We start from the raw sequence: 18,584 nt of genomic DNA on the forward strand, positions 1-18,584 counted from the left end.
GAAATAAGAATTTCTTTTCTTCTTAATTTACTTACTGAAACATTTAATGGCTGTATGTCTAACTACGTCGTTTTCATAATTCAAGAAGGCCTGAATTCATAGAGCCAATTCTTCGATTCCGGCCTGGAAAAATGGGCCTAGATCTGTCAAACTGAATAATTATTTTTAATGGTGTTATATAAGTCCAACTAAATCTATTTCTAAACCAAAAATTATAAATAAAATTAGGTTTATATATCCCACCCAATTATTCCAAAAATACCCTTTTAAAATCTATATATTCTATTTTATTTAGTACTTATCCTTCAAATTGCTTTATAAATAAGTTAATATTTATTTGAAGTTTGATTTTATTTGAATTGGGGTTTGAATAGCACACTCAATTCTTTTAGGCTATATTTATTTGAAAATCTCTTCTATTTATATATTCATTTGTTTTTCGCCTTAACTATTAATAAAAAATTCAAAATATAAGATTTTCTCCATTTTAAAAATTCATCTAATTTAATTCCCATTCAAATTTAGCAAAATTTTAATTTTCATTAGTTAAAAGAAAATATCTTTTATTCATAATTTCATGCCTAACTTCTTAAAAAAAAAAATTAAAAAAATTAAAAAAAAAAAAAAACAAATTCTAGGCACAAGATTTCTCAAGGCTTGATGGGGGGTTTTTTTTTTGGGTAACCAAGTCAACTTACAAGCACCTCACTAATTTCCAAGGTCCATTAAACACCATACAAGCCCAAAAGAGTAAGTAAGTCACAATATTATTGTGGTAGGTAGCCCCAAAGTTTGAACCCAAAAACTAAAGGAAGGGATCAAACCTCCTTGACTGCCAGACCAATCTCTTAGGGTTTCTTTACGAGTTGCATCTGACTTACTTAAAAGTCCACATATTTTTCGGAAAAGGAAAATGAGGAAAGATACAAAAATAAATAAATAAATATAGCAAAATTGTTCTCTCTCAACTGGTAATTGAAATTAATTAGTGAAAGTTTATATTGGTTGAAATTAATTTGTAAATCTTTTTTTTCTATTTTTCAAAATAAGATATAGAAAAACAAATTGCAAAAAACCATGTTATTAATTATGGAATTATAATTAAATTTTACATGAAAACTTACAAATTAAACAAAGCTCCAAACTTTATGGGGTTCGTTTGGTTTATTATTTTGGATAGGATTTTGGGGATAATATTGGATAGTTGGATATGGGAGTATTACGAGATAAAATTTATGGAAAAAAAACCCCCAAGGTTTGCTAATTTAATAAACACCCAAATATATTAAAATATTATAAATTGACAAAAACACTCTTACCACCCGTAGTGCCCGATTCCAGCCACCACCGCCGGAATCTGGCCGGAAAATTGTGTTATGACGCAAACCAGTCGGATTTGTGTCGTAACGCGTCGTTATGGCTTTTTCCGGCCAAATCCACCACGGATCTGGCCAGAAAAGGCCAGATCTAAGGCCGGATGTGGCCTTCGACGGCCAAAAAAGGCCATCTTTGATCGTCAGTGACAGCCAAAGATATTGTCGTCGTTGTCTGTCAATGAAGGCCATTTCGATCTGGCCATTGCCGGCTATTTCCGGTGGTTTTGTGACTATTGTGACAGATTCCGACTATCACCGATGGTGGTTGCCAGAATCTAGCAAGTATTGGTGGGTGGGGGTGTTTTTGTTAGTTTTTAAACTTTTTCTGGGGGGTATTTAATGAAATTAATAAACTTATGGGGTCTAAAAGTAATTAAAAAAGACTAATATTTTTGGGAATAATGTGTCAAACAACATTTGAAGAATAGGATTGGGTACATGGATAAAAATAATAAGCCAAACGCACCCATGAATTTTAATTCATATTGATCCCATCATTTTCAACCGAAAACCAATCTCAAATTCCAAGTAATTTGGCTTATTCTTCAATGTTGATAGCTGAAGAAAGAAGAAACCAAGAAAACATTCAATATTTTCCCTTTATGCTCTTTCAATCGAATCTCTCTCCCTTTTAATCTAAAACCTCAATTGAGGTTATCTCTAATTCGACCAAACCTCAATTGAGGTTATCTCTAATTCGACCAAACCTCAATAATAATACTGCTCTTAAAAATATACATAAGAATCTAAAAGCTCACTGATGATCGACTATTAGAGCCAATAACACCAACTAAATGAAAAGAAAGAAGCAGAAACTCAAGTACATGACAAACTTTCACTAGTTATCTAGACTTTCGATATAGCTTGTTCAATGAAGCTTCGAGGCGCTCTCCAGAAAGGATATCACGTGTGGACAAACCTAATACCCTTGAACCGACAACGCAATTGGTTCCTAAGGCATACACTGATGCCCTCTCAAAGACAATTTAACCAACACATAATAGAGATTAAGGTACTAGTTATCCAGACTTTTGAAATAGCTTCTTCGATGAAGCTTCGAGGTCCTCTCTATAAGGGATCTCACGTGTGGCTCTAGCAGCTTCACTTTAGGCTTCGCTTCCATCAACCATTATTGGCATTAAAAATTAACGGTTAAATTAATTTCTCTTGTAAGGTCAAAATATTAAATGCCCTCTCACATACAATTTAACCAACACATAACATAGATTAAGGAAATGAATAAGAGTAGCATACCGAAGCCACCACGTTGATTGAGTTTAGATTTGGCAATCAAAGATCTAATGAGAAGAGAGAATAAACGTGCACGTTCAAGGAGTTTATGGATCTCAGTATTGGAGTTAACATGGCGATTCTTGATGAATCTCTTATGGATTTCTTCGACAAATTCCCTAAGCATCACAATGTTTCCAGCGAATGAATACCTTGTGGGTCTAATCAAATCTCTGTAAGCTCTCATTACCTCGCCTCTCACCATCTTCTCTCTACTCTCTCAAAAACTGGATAATCAACAACCCTTGCTAGTTGACACTCGATTCATAACATAAAAACCATCAAACTGAAACATGAAACACCGTATTCTATAAACCCATTCACACTTGTTTCACAAACAAACAAACAAAAACAAAATCAGGTTTTGTTCAAACAAAGCTACCTCTAGCTCAACAACTAATTAAGTTTACGAGTAAAACATACTTCTAATCAAACAAATACAACTGAAATACAAAGCAAATTAATGGAAGTCAACAAAATTACCCGAAATTCTTCAATGTAGGCAAACCAAACATGCTTTAAAAACACAAGACACTATTTAACCAGCCCACAAAATATTGTACCCAAACCAGGCCCTATACAATATAATTGCATAAAACAAGACTCCCAATCAATTGACAAATATAGCAGCAGCGCAATCATGAGACTATAACTCTCAATCTTGAAATCAGATTCAATAATAAAAAAATTTATAAGCTTTTCGGCTGTGTTTGGTCAGGATTGTGGGCAGATAACTCCTGTTATCTATCTTTGATTCCAGACATACCTTTATTCGGTTTGACAGTAGTATAAGTGACACGACCTGTCCCGACTCTCCTTATCCCATAGGCTCCGGACGCACCCATAAGACTCAGGTGATCAAGACGTGCCGTGTGCGAAAACTATAAAACCCATTTATAAATAAAACATCATAAAAATGTAACGTCATTTACATATAAACAAATGTAATTAAAATTTTCACAAAATGAAATGTATGGTATCAGATTTTTTTTTTTTCCATATATTTAATAATCCAAAACAAGAAATAAATACATGATGAAAGAAACATAAACTTTACAGCGGAAAACAAAATACAACTATAGAATCTATGGTGAAATGAAGTCGTGTGGCCCAACCTTGAGTGGAATTTACTCTTCTGCACGATCACCTTCTAAACCTGGTGGGGGGGGGAAAGAAAAACATTTGAAAACGAGGGGTGAGCTAGAAATGCTCAGTGAGTGGGGAATGGTTTAGTATGTAATAAAACATTTCAATATACAATAAAAACACTCATGCTTATACAATTTCATTTCCGTATACACATTTTATAATATGAGCCATCTTTCATAACACATGTTGAAATCTCTCATGGCAAGATTTCTTTGTGAACACTATTATGGTAAACAAATAAACACTCATGTTTATCTAAAAACATCATTTCTAAGAAACAGTTCATATACGGATAACATTTACATTTATAAGTTCCCATTTTCAAATAGATGATATACATATATGTACATATCCAAATAATCTCTCAATCACATGTGAAAACTCTCACCCAACTAGTACCCTAGGGAAAATCTGTCATACTTGATGGGCGTCCCACACGCAGGCAGAGCGAGGGACATACCTGTCATACCCGGCAAGATCTATCATCACACGGGCAAAGCCACTGAAACTGTCATACCTGGCGAACCACTCAATGCCCAGGCAGAGCCAATAAAATCTGTCATACCTGGCGGACCACTCAACGCCCAGGCAGAGCCAATGAAATCTGTCATACCTGGCGGACCACTCAACGCCCAGGCAGAGCCAATAAAATCTGTCATACCTGGCGGAATCCTGCATCGCTTGGGCAGAGCCAAAAATCTGTATCTCTGGGGGATGGGTACTTCGTAGGATGGTTTTAGCACCACAACAATCTCATGCATAATTTCAAGTAACATGTAAGTCAAGAGTATATTACGTATGTACTTATAAATCATAAACAAATATCACTTTTAAAAGTCAAAACTCATGTAACACATTATAATTATAATTAAATCTAAGAGCAAAAATAATAATAATATATGAATATTCCCTATAAGGATAAGACATGCCAACATATGAGATTTCATGGAAAATACTGGGGTGAGCACGGGTAGCGTGTAGAATCGGAACCGGAGGGTAGAACCGGAACCGGAACTTACTTGGAACCGGTACTGTGCAGGTAGGTTCCGGTTCTAATTTTTTGGAACCAATACTGTGCGGTTCCGGTTCCGATTCTTGTGTGTGGAGGAACCAGATCCGGAACCTATAAAAAGGGTACCCTGTTTGGAACCTGTAGGGGGTACCCGATTTGGAACCAATTTTTGGAACTTGTTTGGGAACCTGTTTTGGAACTTATTTTGGAACCTGAACTACAATGAAATATTTGTGAAATGTGAATAATGGAGGGTTTCTATTATTTTACATATAAAAAAATTTAAAATATAAAAAGTTAAATTTTTAGAATAACCTAATTAAATAAATATACTAATACAATTATCCTTATTACATATTAATTACACCATATTAAAAGCTTTAGTATATTATAATACATTAATATTAAAGTTTTGATTAATTAAGTGAATAATTGGAATTATGATCCAATTAAAAGAGTTTTACATTTTTAATGTTATTAAAAGAATTATTTTTGAATAAAATAGTATATTTGATTGAGTAATAATATATTTAGTTATTTACTTCAATTATCAAGTTTTAAGTATATCTATAATAAATTAGTAATTAATTAATTATATATGATAAATTGATAAACATTAATAAATTTAATTACTAGTTAAATATCATACTTAATCAATTATAACATTACATTATAGTTAAATGATTACTTAATTAATTATAATTTTATAACATTACTTAATTGATTTATAGTATAATTAATTATAGCATTACATTAATTGATTACTACTTAATTAATTNTATTCCAAATAATCAACTTACACATAACTTTTAAATGCGTGAAACAATAAACATCAAGTACCATGCAACTTGAAAAATGCAAACTTTAGAAAAGGATTCAATGCATTTTCCACTTACAAAAATTTCCAGATTTCATCAAGACATGGTGCTAGAATCGAAACTGGACATGCAGCACTTTAAAGTCAGCTCAGCCGACACATGCAAGACAGATTTAACAAGATATCACACCAAAATTTGGATCAAACACTATAATAGAAATCAACACTTTACATGCAAACAGGAATTGAGTTTTTAAAAGAGTTTTTGGCTGGTCCACTCACCATTCAGCTCAACCGAACTAAAAATTGAAGGCTCAAGCACTCTCCTCCATTCTTCTCCTTCGTTCCTAGCATCAGAACAATAATGGGTTAATTTCTCTTGGATTGAAGAAGAAATTTAGAATCTCTACCTCCCAATCTACATGCATGGACTATTAGAAACTGGGTTATGGCCGATCTGCTATTTTTCTTTCTTCTCCCCAATTCTATTTCGTTTCATTTCCTCCATTGCTCTGTCGCTCAACCTCTCGGCCAACCCACTCTTTCTTCTCTTCTCCTTTTTCTTTTCTTTCTCTCGGGTTTCTTCTTTCATCTTTCTTCTTCTTCATATTTTATATTTTTAGTCTTTCTAAATTTATACTTCTGCCCCTAGATTACAGGTAATCCCGCTAAACCCCTACCACATCAGCATTTCTTTCAAATAAACCTCCAGATTTTGCCCCCTGTTACATGCAAACCCAACAGCTTACTTATCTTGCAATTTCATTCCCAATAAAACTTTTAAAAACTAATAGAAATCCGCTTCCATAAAAATAAAATCACACAGAATATGTAATATGTATTAGGATTAAAAACGGGGTTTCACAATTATTGTTTTTTTCTTCCTTACCGGCATCGGATTGACTCTCTGAGTTCCCATTGAAATCTGGTTTGAAGTTGAAAATGTGTCTATAAACATTAATCTGTTCGATAAGGCGGAAGGATTTTATGTTCTTCATTGTTTGATGTATTGTATTATAGAAACTACATGATTCATTGAAGAGAGATGAGTTATAATAACACATTATGAGTCTGTTAGCAGGAAGATGTATTCTTCAATTATGTTCCTTATGGATCACATCTTCTAAACAACTGATAATTTGTTTCATTTCTTGTCTGCTCTGAAAGATGGGGGAACTCAAAAAACTAGTTGAAGAAGGTAAAATAAAGTACATAGGTCTATCTCAAGGTTTTGCTTCGACAATTAGACGAGCTCATGCTGTTCATCTGATAACAGTTGTGCAGTTGGAATGGTCCTTATGATCACGAGATGTGGAGGTAGAAGTAATTCCTACTTGCAGGTGAACAATATTTGAGATTAAATGGTTTAGAGTCAAGGAAACAGATTACAGAATTAATGTTACAAATTATAATGGAATCCTGCTCATAATTGATCAGGGAACTTGGCATTGGAATTGTTGCTTACAGTCCTCTCGGACGAGGATTTCTTTCATCAGGGCCTAAGTTGCTTGAAAGCATCTCTAAGGATGATGTTAGACAGGTTTGTAAACATACAATTCAATTACTAGTATCTGAAATTTAGTGCATCTGCATTTGGCCTCACTTTTTTTAATCATATAATCTCCGAAAGCTTTTATAAGTTGTTTGTGGGGAAAGGCAGTTAATGAAATTTTATGATCTCATGTGATTAAAACTTTGGAATTGCAGCATCATCCCAGATTCCGACCTGAAAATATGGAGCACAACAAACTGCTGTTTGAGCGTGTTAACGAAATAGCGACGAAGAAGGGATGCACCCCATCACAGCTTGCGCTAGCCTGGGTTCATCACCAGGGAGATGATGTCTGTCCAATTCCTGGAACCACCAAGATTGATAATTTCAATCAAAATGTCAAAGCATTGTCTGTGAAACTGACTCCAGAAGAGATGGCTGAACTTGAATCCATTACCGCCGCGGGTGCTGTAAAGGGTGATAGACAGTGGGGAAATTTCCCTAGTTACAAGAACTCTGAAACTCCAGCCCTGTCTTCATGGAGACCTTCTTGAAAGCATGTTGTTAGACTTTGTTTATCTGCCTCCTTGCCATACTTATAATGTTGATGCTCTTGCCTAGCAGTTTAAGCTTTTTAGCCAAATGTTTGAGTCAAATGATTACTTAACGTCTATCAAGTATGTATGTAATCGCGTTAAATACACTTACTTTTTGTTTTTATCCATCAGGTGGTCTCAAAATATGGAATTTAGATGATTCTTTTAAGCTTTTGAACTTTGGTAAGTTGCTAAGAAATCTAATTATAGATAAACCTTTCTGTGAAACTATCTTCAGAACTTGCTTAACTTAAATCCAGAGCTTAAGCAAATGCATTTTCGCCATGGTTATTCTAACGTCTTGGTACTTTCATGCACTTTCTGCAGGCTTAGAAGTTCTATGCAATCGTGGTAAGCTAAGATAATTCTTATAATATGATATTATGCATTATATGTCAAAAAGAAATCTGAAATTAAGGAAATTAAGTTCATAAGGAGGGCATTGCTGAAAAAAGATTAAAATGTTAACGATGCATTCTGAAATTTCAGATTTCAGGGGCCATAACTGTTAAAATGTAATAACTACTTAGCATACATGTATTTTGTTGTGGCACCACATCAGGAATACCAGTGTGATACTATAAACCTTTTTGAACAAAAAAACATCACATATAGACAATAAAGGCCACTTTTTCTCTAAAGTCACGATAACATATATCCCAACAAACAACAGGGTGTTCGAAGCTTGTTAAACTCAATAGAACAACAGGTACATCCAAAAACTCGAAGGTGGCTATATTTCGGGGAAATTTCGTAAACACATTTATATAGAGATGGACTTTGAAAGACAGAAGAAGAAGTATGATTCATGCTGATGCTGTTAACGATAGAAAAAAAAAAAGAAAAAAATTCACATCACACATGCAAATAGTCAGGATAACTTTTTAAAAGACCAGCAAAATCGTCCTTTCAGTTTATGGTACTGTAGCATGATCCAACTCCTTTGAATTTTCAGGATGCTATCATTTTCCAACAAACAGTCTTGGTTTTGCTTTTACTTTTTGTCTTTTGGAAAATAATGGACTCCCTTCTGTAATTTTCCCCACTTTTCAAGATATTTTTCATAAATGCTTAATTCAGCATGAAACTATATATAAAAGCATACAAGGGGAAGTTGTTTCAAGAACCCTACAAGCCTTAAAGCTTTACTGGTATACAGTGGCTTAAGTTACTGCATGCGGCCAAGTTTCAACGCCATGGCGACGGCAAGTGTGAGGAGAATGAAGCTTGGTTCACAAGGCCTGGAAGTATCAGCTCAAGGCTTAGGATGCTTTGGCATGTCAGGTTTTTATGGCTCCCCAAAGCCTGAACCTGAAATGATCTCTTTGATCCACCATGCCATTAACAGTGGTGTTACTTTCTTTGACACCTCTGAAGCTTATGGGCCTCTCACCAATGAAATCCTTCTTGGCAAGGTTCCCTACTCTCTCTCTCTCTCTCTCTCTCTGCTTTATTGATAAAAATTTAGTACAAGAATTTAGGGTTTTGCTAACCTCATGGGCGAGATTTTTTTTCTTTTTTTTGTTACACTCCTAACCGTATTTACATCAGTTTTTCCAAACCTTAATGACTGAATTTCTTGATAACATCAATTTGAATCTGCCTACAGGACTAAAACTTTCCTTTTATTCCAACCCAAGTCTAATTTTTCTTTGACTAGATTACCAATTTTTCCAAAATTTGTTATATTAAAACTTGTGAATTTGTCCATATAGGCTCTGAAGGGAGGGATGAGAGAAAAAGTTGAATTGGCTACTAAATTTGGTATAAACCATGGGGATGATGGCAAGATGGAAATACGTGGTGATCCAGCTTATGTGAGAGCTGCCTGTGAGGGGAGCTTGAACCGCCTTGGTGTTGATTATATTGATCTTTATTATCAGCATCGGATTGACACTCGAGTACCCATTGAAGTCACGGTTTGCCCCTCGTTAAACTTTTCATTTAACCTTCTCCTCTACCCACCTTGGTGAGTGGGGTTAGGAGAATTACGATCATTGTCTATTGTTCTATCCACCTCATTACCCACCTTATAAAATGGGCTTAGAAAGAGTTCCCAACTCAAATCTGGATATCTAATTTTAGTCTAAAGATTTATGATGCTTTATTGAATTGGCTGTTTTTGGAAGTCATGGTTTGTAGAAGTAAAGTCTAAGCAATTGGCCCCATCATGACTTTATGGTTTTACTTTTATCTGTTTGATTGAAAGAGGGGTTGGGTTGGATTCTGTTTGTGTCATCAATTTGACCAAATCAAAGTTTCATTCAATTGATTTAGTGTTCTTCCTCTTTCTCTGTTTCTTTTTCGGAAGATTCCCCATTTTTTACCCATAAGAAACTTTCCAATGTCAGGTTTTTATGCTTAAATATCTTTTCATATTATTAACAATAAACCACAAATCTTGCATGTCATCACATAAAATCTCATTCCAGGAGAGGATATTTGTCAATTTTCTATTTTGTGAGTGAAATCTTCATGCGGAAACTCAAATTATTTTGATATTACTTAAGAACATGTAAACATAAAACAGCCTAAAGATCTTGTTGGATCATGAGCAACAACCGCTCAGAAGCATACACTAATTCTTTGATCTTTTTTGGTGTGTTTTGCAAGATGGGGGAACTGAAAAAACTAGTTGAAGAGGGTAAAATAAAGTATATAGGTCTATCCGAAGCTTCTGCTTCGACAATTAGACGTGCTCACGCTGTTCATCCGATAACAGCAGTGCAATTGGAATGGTCCTTATGGGCAAGAGATGTGGAAGAAGAGATAGTTCCCACATGCAGGTAACACATTATCCAGACTAAACTGTTTATAGAAATGATGTTAAATTCTAATGGAATCCTGCTCATAATTGATCAGGGAACTTGGCATTGGAATTGTCGCATACAGTCCTCTGGGACGAGGATTCCTTTCATCTGGGCCTAAATTGATTGACAGCTTTTCAAAGGATGATGTTAGACAGGTTCATGAACTTACAGTTCAATTCTTAGTATCTTCTTATGGCTTTTACCTTAATTTTCTGCTAAAACGTTTTGGAATTTGATTAATTCATCATCCTGAGCATTCAATGGAAGCTAGAGCAACAGCCTACTCCAAGGCCAGGCGGGGCAAGTGAGATCACTTTCTCCGTAGTTATAGCTCTGGCTTTGTCAATTATCGGATCTAATCAAGTAGACAATGCTCGGGTTTAACCGAGTACGTAGTTAATTTTGAGCTTCACGCAAACGTCCTTCACCAAAAACGCATCTATTTAGTTATGGATGTTGGAGTTGTTGACTACTTCAGAATTAATGGGTTAAGTAGACGCAATCGGGGGTCCTGCTGACTGGGAGCCCAGTTACCCAGTGCGCAGGCGGGGGTCACGGGGGCAATACCCCCGAGCCCCTAAGCTGTTAGGGTTTTTTTTTTTTTTTCATGTATAACTGCTGTGAGATTTCTTTAATTCATTAATTCTTTATTGGGTTTAGATTTAGGAATAGAAATCCTTATAAAACTAGGTTTAATCTTTTAAACTTAGTATATAAACATATTTCTCAATTGTTATGAGGGTGATAGCAATCATAAGACAATTCATTCATTGTAAACGAGAAAAATGAGGAAGTATTGCAATAATATTGACTCAATTGGACGTGGTCCAAAATGAGTGAATCAGGATAAATCGCACGTATTATTTTTTCTCTGTATTGTCTGTGATTTGTTTGTTTGTTATATTGGTTTCATATTTGTCTCTATTTTGTTCAATGGAGACCCAAACCTTATAAAGTGAATCCAAGCGAATGAAGCTCATATGTTGCTTATCATCAGAATTTGTCTTGTTGCCCATCCCTATGGTCCTAAACCCTCTCTCTGGCTTTGCTTATTTCTGTCTTGGATGGCTGCCACTGGTTATAGGAATTTAGGCATCATTGCAAATGCCTGAATTAGTCTTTTTGCTGAAACCATTTTGGCCGCTCTTATCTTACTGATTTAATATCAGTTCCGGTCCTGAAATTCATCTTCAACTTTGGCAGCGTTTCCCGAGGTTCCAACCCGAAAATCTGGAGCACAACAAACTGCTATTCGAGCGCGTAAGTGAAATCGCAACAAAGAAGGGATGCACGCCGTCACAGCTTGCACTAGCCTGGATTCATCACCAGGGAGATGATGTCTGTCCAATTCCTGGAACCACAAAGATTGAGAACCTCAATCAGAATATTAAAGCGTTGTCTGTGAAACTGACGCTGCAAGAAATAGCTGAACTTGAATCCATCACTTCGGCGGATGCTGTGAAGGGTGATAGATATTGGAGTGGTTTTCCTACTTACAAGGAATCGGAAACGCCGTCACTGTCTTCATGGAGAGCTTCTTGAAGTTGAAATTCCTGCAGAGTTTGCATTCTGCTGATGCCTTTAACTTCATGCAATTTATGCAAGGCTAAGTATTTTCTGTAAAATTATTATGCCTGATTCTGATATGGAGAAGAGCATAGCAGTTTAGTATTTTGGCCAATAAACAGAGTGTTCTGTCTGTAATTCATCATTTAAAACTCATCAATCATATCATTGATTTACCTGTGTTTGACGTTGGGAATTTGATATTTTCATATTCTGAAGGGGTATTATTGTAATTAAAGATGTGCTAGCTTAGAATTATAAATACATTTTTTTTTAGTTTTTTTTCTTTCTTTTTTCTTTTTTCAATAAAAGGCATAAAGCATCACACTAGAGAGTCTTTGTAAAGGGAAAATAATACAGCTACCGATAGTAATGCACCGAATGACGTGACAAAATCTTGATCGTTGATTAATTTTAACTTAATATTAATCAACGATCAGGATTTTGTTACGTCATTCGATGCACAAATTCGGTGCACTATTATCGGTGGCTGTAGGATTACTCTTTTGTAAAATCTAGATATTTTCTTTAATTAAATTCAATTACACATTCCATTATTTATCATATGTTTTAATTGAGTTTGTATCACAAGATTTATTATTGCTTAGATCATGTGGATTACGGATCATAAAATGTGTACCTTTAAAATAATATAGAACACTTAGTAAGACCGATAACCATATAATTAAGAATAAATTACTTTTTCCCATCCAAGGTTTGCCTTATTAATATTTTTCTATCTAAAAAGTTTCAAAATGTCACTTTTCTATTCGAAATTAATATTTCGATACTACCGAAAGTTGAAAGCCGAATCGGACGATGAAAATTCTTTTTCGTCACCACCATTTGGACCTCCGATTTCCTCTTTACAAAACCCCACTCACTTAAGAATATGATTTCTCGCCGATTGCTGGCCATCGTAGAGCTAAGGTTTCTTGTTCTTAGTTGACTTCCGACTGATTCCGATGACGAATATTTAATCAGTCACCACCATTTGATCCACCGACCTATACTTTACAAAACCCCTCTTCCCTTGACTCCTGGTAACTCACTGAACGCAAAATGAGAAAGTGAAGAGTATTTTGGGTATCAACAGAATATAAACTTTGGTGGGAAAGTGGTATTTTGAAACTTTTTAAGTGAAAAGTGTCATTAAGGCAAACCTTGGGTGGGAAAGTGGTATTTTGAAACTTTTTGGGTGGAAAAGTGTCATTAAGGCAAACCTTGGGTGGGAAAAAGGGTTTTACTCTATCATTAATATTGATTCTTTTATTCAATAATGTTATACATTCTAAGTTTGTATTACAAACAAGGTAATCTATGTTCACAAACATTTTTCATTAACTTTTTCTCACAAACACAACGTAACAGTTCACAATTGATCGGCTCGCAATGAGTTCCACCTGATTAATTGCAAGCTGTCAAGTTACGTTTGTGAGAGAAAGTTAATAAGAAGAGTTTATCAACCTATCTTTATTGTTACAAATAATGTGCGTCATATTGATTTGTGATTGTTTAGCTTACATAATTCGAAAATGATAGAACTACCGAAGGTTGTACACCGAATCTGTGCACCAAATGACGTGGCAAAATCTTGACCATTGATTTATTATCAATTAATATTAATCAACGATCATGATTTTGTCACGTCATTCGGTGCACAACCTTCGGTTTCTGTAGTATTACTCTACATAATTATGTGATAGATATTTATTATTTGTTTATCTAACAATTATGTAGTAGAAAATATTTAGTGAAATGGGATGGCTTATGTCATCTATATAATTATTTACTATTATTATGTCATATATTATGAATAATGGATGGTAATCCTATAATATGCTCCACACCCTTATATCAAAAAAATTATTAAATTAGATTTTACTCTAAACTCGTTATAAAATTAGAATCATTTCTTCCCTATTATAAAAGTTAATGGCACTAACATTTAATTCATTATAATAAATGTAAAATAAAAATTAGTGTTCCACTCAATTTAAATAAATAACAGATTAATTGTATATACGTGAGACCGTTTAAATTAAACGCATCTAAAAAATTTTAAAACCACAAAAAGCTTCTGAAAATTACAAAAAATCCATTAGGTTATGATTTTATAATTATAAAATCATTTTTTATCAACTTTAGAAAAAATTATATACATTTTAAATTAAACGAACTTAAAAGTTTGATTAATGGTACAAAAATAATAGACAAACCTTGGAAGAAAAGTGTTGAACCCATAATAAGAAAATAAAAAGGGTTAAATACATTAATCCCCCTAAAATATAATAAAATAATAAAAATTTCCTTATCGTTAAGCATTGTTTTAAAACCTGGATAGGAGGACAACCCGTTTTGCTGCCCGAGTCACGGGTCAACCGGTCCAACCGGTTAGATCGATGACGTTAACTACAATTATTTAAAAAAAACATATTAATCCCTTAAATTTTAATATATTCAAAATTTTCCCTAAAAAAGTTCAAGTAGTCCCTAAAATTTTTATTTATTTCAAAAATACCCCCAAAAATTACCAATTAATCCATAAACGTTTGGCATATCTCCAAAACACCCTTATAAAATTACAATTAACTCTTATAATTTTGAAATATTACAAAAACCCCCAAAGACCTGAACCGGATCGGAGAAGTTGTCTGGTCTCGGTCGGACCGGCCGGTCTGGTCTAGTTTTTAAAACAGAGTCGTTAAGTTTTAAGTGTTAAAATAAACGATAAAAAGACAATTTAAGACAATTTGGTAATAGATTTTAACTTATAATACAGTAGATTTTAATGGTTTACTAATAATTCATTAATAGATGAGAGATTTTTGTTATTTAAAAATTTTAAGGAGATTTTGTTTTATAACAAACCTTAGGGGTCGATTTTAACCCCCAAGAAAATACTAAATTTGATGAGGAGTGTTATGTAATTTAACGAAAATAAATTTCTGTGCTTTTATTATTTTATTTCAAATGATCAGAATATCACGTGGAACTGGCATTAGCCACTGAGATTGAATTAAAAGCATCAGATATCTCTATGTAACAAATATGAGTCGTTGATCTCCATGTCTCTTTTTCGTGATTAAACGATTACTGATTGGTTGTCGAAACTTGTGACACAAAACAATTTCTTTAATTTGCAGGTGAAAATAAATTTCATAATATTACTCTTTTTTTTTTTTTTTTTTTAACTCTAAGCCTATACCAGGGAAAGTTAAACAGTGAAATTTGCTTATTCTCAAAATATTATTTAATTTCTTTTAAACCTTCTAAATTTATTAATTTACTAACACCCTCAATATTTTTTTATAAATTACAAAAATACCCCAGCAACCCACATTTACCAAATTCCAGCCACCATTGTAGGAAGCTGATTGGTATTTGATATAATGACACACTACTGGCTGAATATGACCGGTAGTGCATCGATCTAGCTTTTCTCGACTAGATCCACAGTGGATCTGACGGAAAAATGCCAAATCTACGACCAAAGATTTGGTCGTTAATGGCCAGAGCTTTGGCCATAGCCAGTCGTCAACGACGGCCAAGATATGGTCGTCATTAACGACCAAATACGGTCAGATTTGGCCGTCAATGGCCAAATCTAGCCATAGATTTAGTCGAAAAAGGTCATATCGGCGCACGACCGGCAAAATCCAGCCAGTCATGCGCTGATACGGCGACTCAGGCCATCCTCCGGTGGTGGTGGCCGGCTTTCCATATTTAATAGGTGGGTTAGAGGTGTTTTTGTTAACTTTTAATATTTTATTATATGGGTGTTTAGTAAATAAATAAACATAGAGGATATTTTTTTTAATTTTTAAATCTTACATCGTAATACCCACCAAATTTAACTTTATATCAAAATATTATTCTAAAAAGTATAAGAATAATATACCAAATGGACCCTTATATTTTTGACAAATTTTTTTTTGTAATAAACACCAACTGGTTTATAAAAATATCATTAATTTAACCTTCAAAAAACATATTAGCCTCTCAACATTTTTAACAAATTATGGTAAAAACGTGATTCCCTCCAAACTTAAATAGAATAATTTAGCGATTTGTAAAAAAATAAGAGTTAAAGATCGTATTTCTTAAAGCAGATGAGATGATACTTACTACAAAAAGGTCAAACACACTACTAGTTTACTATAAAAAAAAAAAAAAAATCTCATGTTATTAAAACATTTTACTGAAATAAAGTGTTAATTAAATTTGTTAGACCTTTTGTTATTCATGTATCAGCTCATTTTGTTTTCTCACATGACGTCTTTTAGTATAAATTCATCTATTTTGTGTCGAAAGTGTTGAAAACGCCTATATTAGATTTTTTATTTATAATTTTATAAGAGGATATTTTTAAACAGGTTTCTAATATTTACAGGGATATTTTTAATACTTTTTAAACAAAGTGGATGAGATTGTTACTAAGCAATAGTAGAAGAATGAAACGAATCCTTCACTTAGTGTCTCAAAGAGGGTCATTCTAATTGACTCTCGGTTTTCGTTGTATATAAATCTAGAGGGTATAAGGTCATTTCAAGTTTTATAACCTCAAGGTGATTATTGAAATTAAAAAATTAATGTGTACCTGTAGGTAATATCCCAAATTTCTCGGGTAAAATGGTTATTTAATTTTTGTAATTTCAAGGTGATTGCTGAAATAAAAAAATATGGATTTAATGCGGTACAGCTTTCACAATTCGCCGTCACGTTCGATGCAAGCATTTACTGAGTCAAATGATAATGGCCACCATGTGATGGTGCTAATTATCTCGAGACCTTCATATTCTACCTTCGCTCTTTCCATCTTTATCTTCATCATTCACTTCTTCTCTTTCACTTTATTTCTCTCTCACCCCATCAAATGGTTGAACCAGAGGATCTGATTCACGATTATTGGCCTTTCGAATCAAGAAAATCCACTGTGAAAAACATGTGGGATGCGTTGAAAGATGTCAATACCTCCATGATGGGAGTTTCCGGCATGGGTGGAGTGGGGAAGAATACGTTTGTGAAGGGAGTTGGTAGGCAAGCCATGGAAGATCTCTTCGTTGAGGAGGTGGTTTTTGCAGAGGTAACAGAAACTCCAGACGTGAAAGCCGGTCAACCAGATTTGGCAGATAAGTTAGCAGTTGAAAGATTTAAGAAGGGGAAGAAGATCCTTTTAATTTTAGATAATACTTGGGAAGATCTTGATCTGAAGACTGTTGGAATTCCTTCTGGAGCTTGGAGCCTCTTCGGTCAGACGGCAGGTAATTAAATTAATTATAGGATTTTCAATTTTTCTTATATATTTAATTTGTATTGTTGCTTTGCATGTATTTACTATAAATGGATCTTATAATTTATATCTGTTCACATATTTATGATAAAAATTAGATGAAACTTTGGAATATCTATTCATAGGATTTATATTGTTGCTCAATATGTAGATACTGGTCTTTGTATTAGCTCTATAAAGTGTTACAATTGTATCAATTATAGAAAATATTATAAATGAATATAAATATTTTAGTGCATGTTACAACCAATATTTTGTTGTGATAATGATATTGTCTTTTTAAACTTGAACCACTGTATTAAATTCCTGGCTATGTTCCTCAATTTAGGCCTTGACAGAATGAAAAATTTGAATGACCCATGGCTATGTCCCCAAATTTACTCCACATCCTTTGTGAAAACTTTATATTTTTGGGAGCTCTTAACTTATGGTTTTGCATTCCTGTGCAGGTGATGTTATTGAATCACTTGGACTGAATAGACTACATGATGTATGCAAGGAATGTGGAGGTTTGCCCATTGCTATTACTACTGTGGCAAGAGCATTGAAGAACAAGACAAATCGGCTTGAATGAGAAGATGCCTTGCGAGAATTGAGAATGCCTTCCCCAACAAAGTTCATACCATGGCTGGAAAATGGATATTCAAATATTTGGTTCAGTTACAAATACTTAACAGGTGATGAACTCAAGAAAACTTTTTAAATCTCTAGTCTAATGGAAATTGATACTTCATGTCAGACTTCTTCAAACATATCGTGGGTTTGGATATACTTGAAGGAGGTTAACCTTACAATGGAACAAGCGCGAAATAGACTAGATAAAGTGGTTGGTGAACTCAAAGACTCTTGTTTGTTACTTGTAATAATTCATTAATAGATGAGAGATTTTTGTTATTTAAAAATTTTAAGGAGATTTTGTTTTATAACAAACCTTAGGGGTCGATTTTAACCCCCAAGAAAATACTAAATTTGATGAGGAGTGTTATGTAATTTAACGAAAATAAATTTCTGTGCTTTTATTATTTTATTTCAAATGATCAGAATATCACGTGGAACTGGCATTAGCCACTGAGATTGAATTAAAAGCATCAGATATCTCTATGTAACAAATATGAGTCGTTGATCTCCATGTCTCTTTTTCGTGATTAAACGATTACTGATTGGTTGTCGAAACTTGTGACAC

General features: G+C 33.9%; 2 protein-coding genes and 1 pseudogene across 3 annotated transcripts; all 3 read left to right on the forward strand.

The window, feature by feature from the left end:
* Window positions 1–6,672: 6,672 nt before the first annotated feature.
* On the forward strand, window positions 6,673–7,834 carry LOC116118681 (annotated as a pseudogene).
* A 959-nt stretch (window positions 7,835–8,793) lies between these two features.
* LOC116118679 (auxin-induced protein PCNT115-like) lies at window positions 8,794–12,372 on the forward strand. Of its 2 annotated transcripts, XM_031404661.1 has the most exons (5): window positions 8,797–9,147; window positions 9,448–9,651; window positions 10,346–10,518; window positions 10,595–10,697; window positions 11,746–12,371. In XM_031404661.1, exons 1-5 carry the CDS (start codon window positions 8,908–8,910, stop codon window positions 12,082–12,084), a joined length of 1,059 nt encoding a protein of 352 aa, XP_031260521.1. In that variant the 5' UTR covers window positions 8,797–8,907; the 3' UTR covers window positions 12,085–12,371. The 2 variants fall into 2 exon arrangements, with proteins under 2 accessions (XP_031260522.1, XP_031260521.1); XM_031404662.1 differs by lacking the exon at window positions 9,448–9,651 and having other exon boundaries at window positions 8,794–9,147; window positions 11,746–12,372.
* Window positions 12,373–16,843: 4,471 nt separating this feature from the next.
* Window positions 16,844–18,255, forward strand: LOC116118682 (disease resistance protein At4g27190-like). The gene is made up of 2 exons (XM_031404664.1): window positions 16,844–17,372; window positions 17,851–18,255. The coding sequence occupies exons 1-2, from the start codon at window positions 16,985–16,987 to the stop codon at window positions 17,973–17,975; spliced, it is 513 nt and encodes a 170-aa protein (XP_031260524.1). The 5' UTR covers window positions 16,844–16,984; the 3' UTR covers window positions 17,976–18,255.
* The last annotated feature ends 329 nt before the right edge of the window (window positions 18,256–18,584 follow it).

The sequence above is a fragment of the Pistacia vera genome, unplaced genomic scaffold (genome assembly GCF_008641045.1).
Source record: "Pistacia vera cultivar Batoury unplaced genomic scaffold, PisVer_v2 Contig854, whole genome shotgun sequence".
Classification (NCBI taxonomy): domain Eukaryota; kingdom Viridiplantae; phylum Streptophyta; class Magnoliopsida; order Sapindales; family Anacardiaceae; genus Pistacia; species Pistacia vera.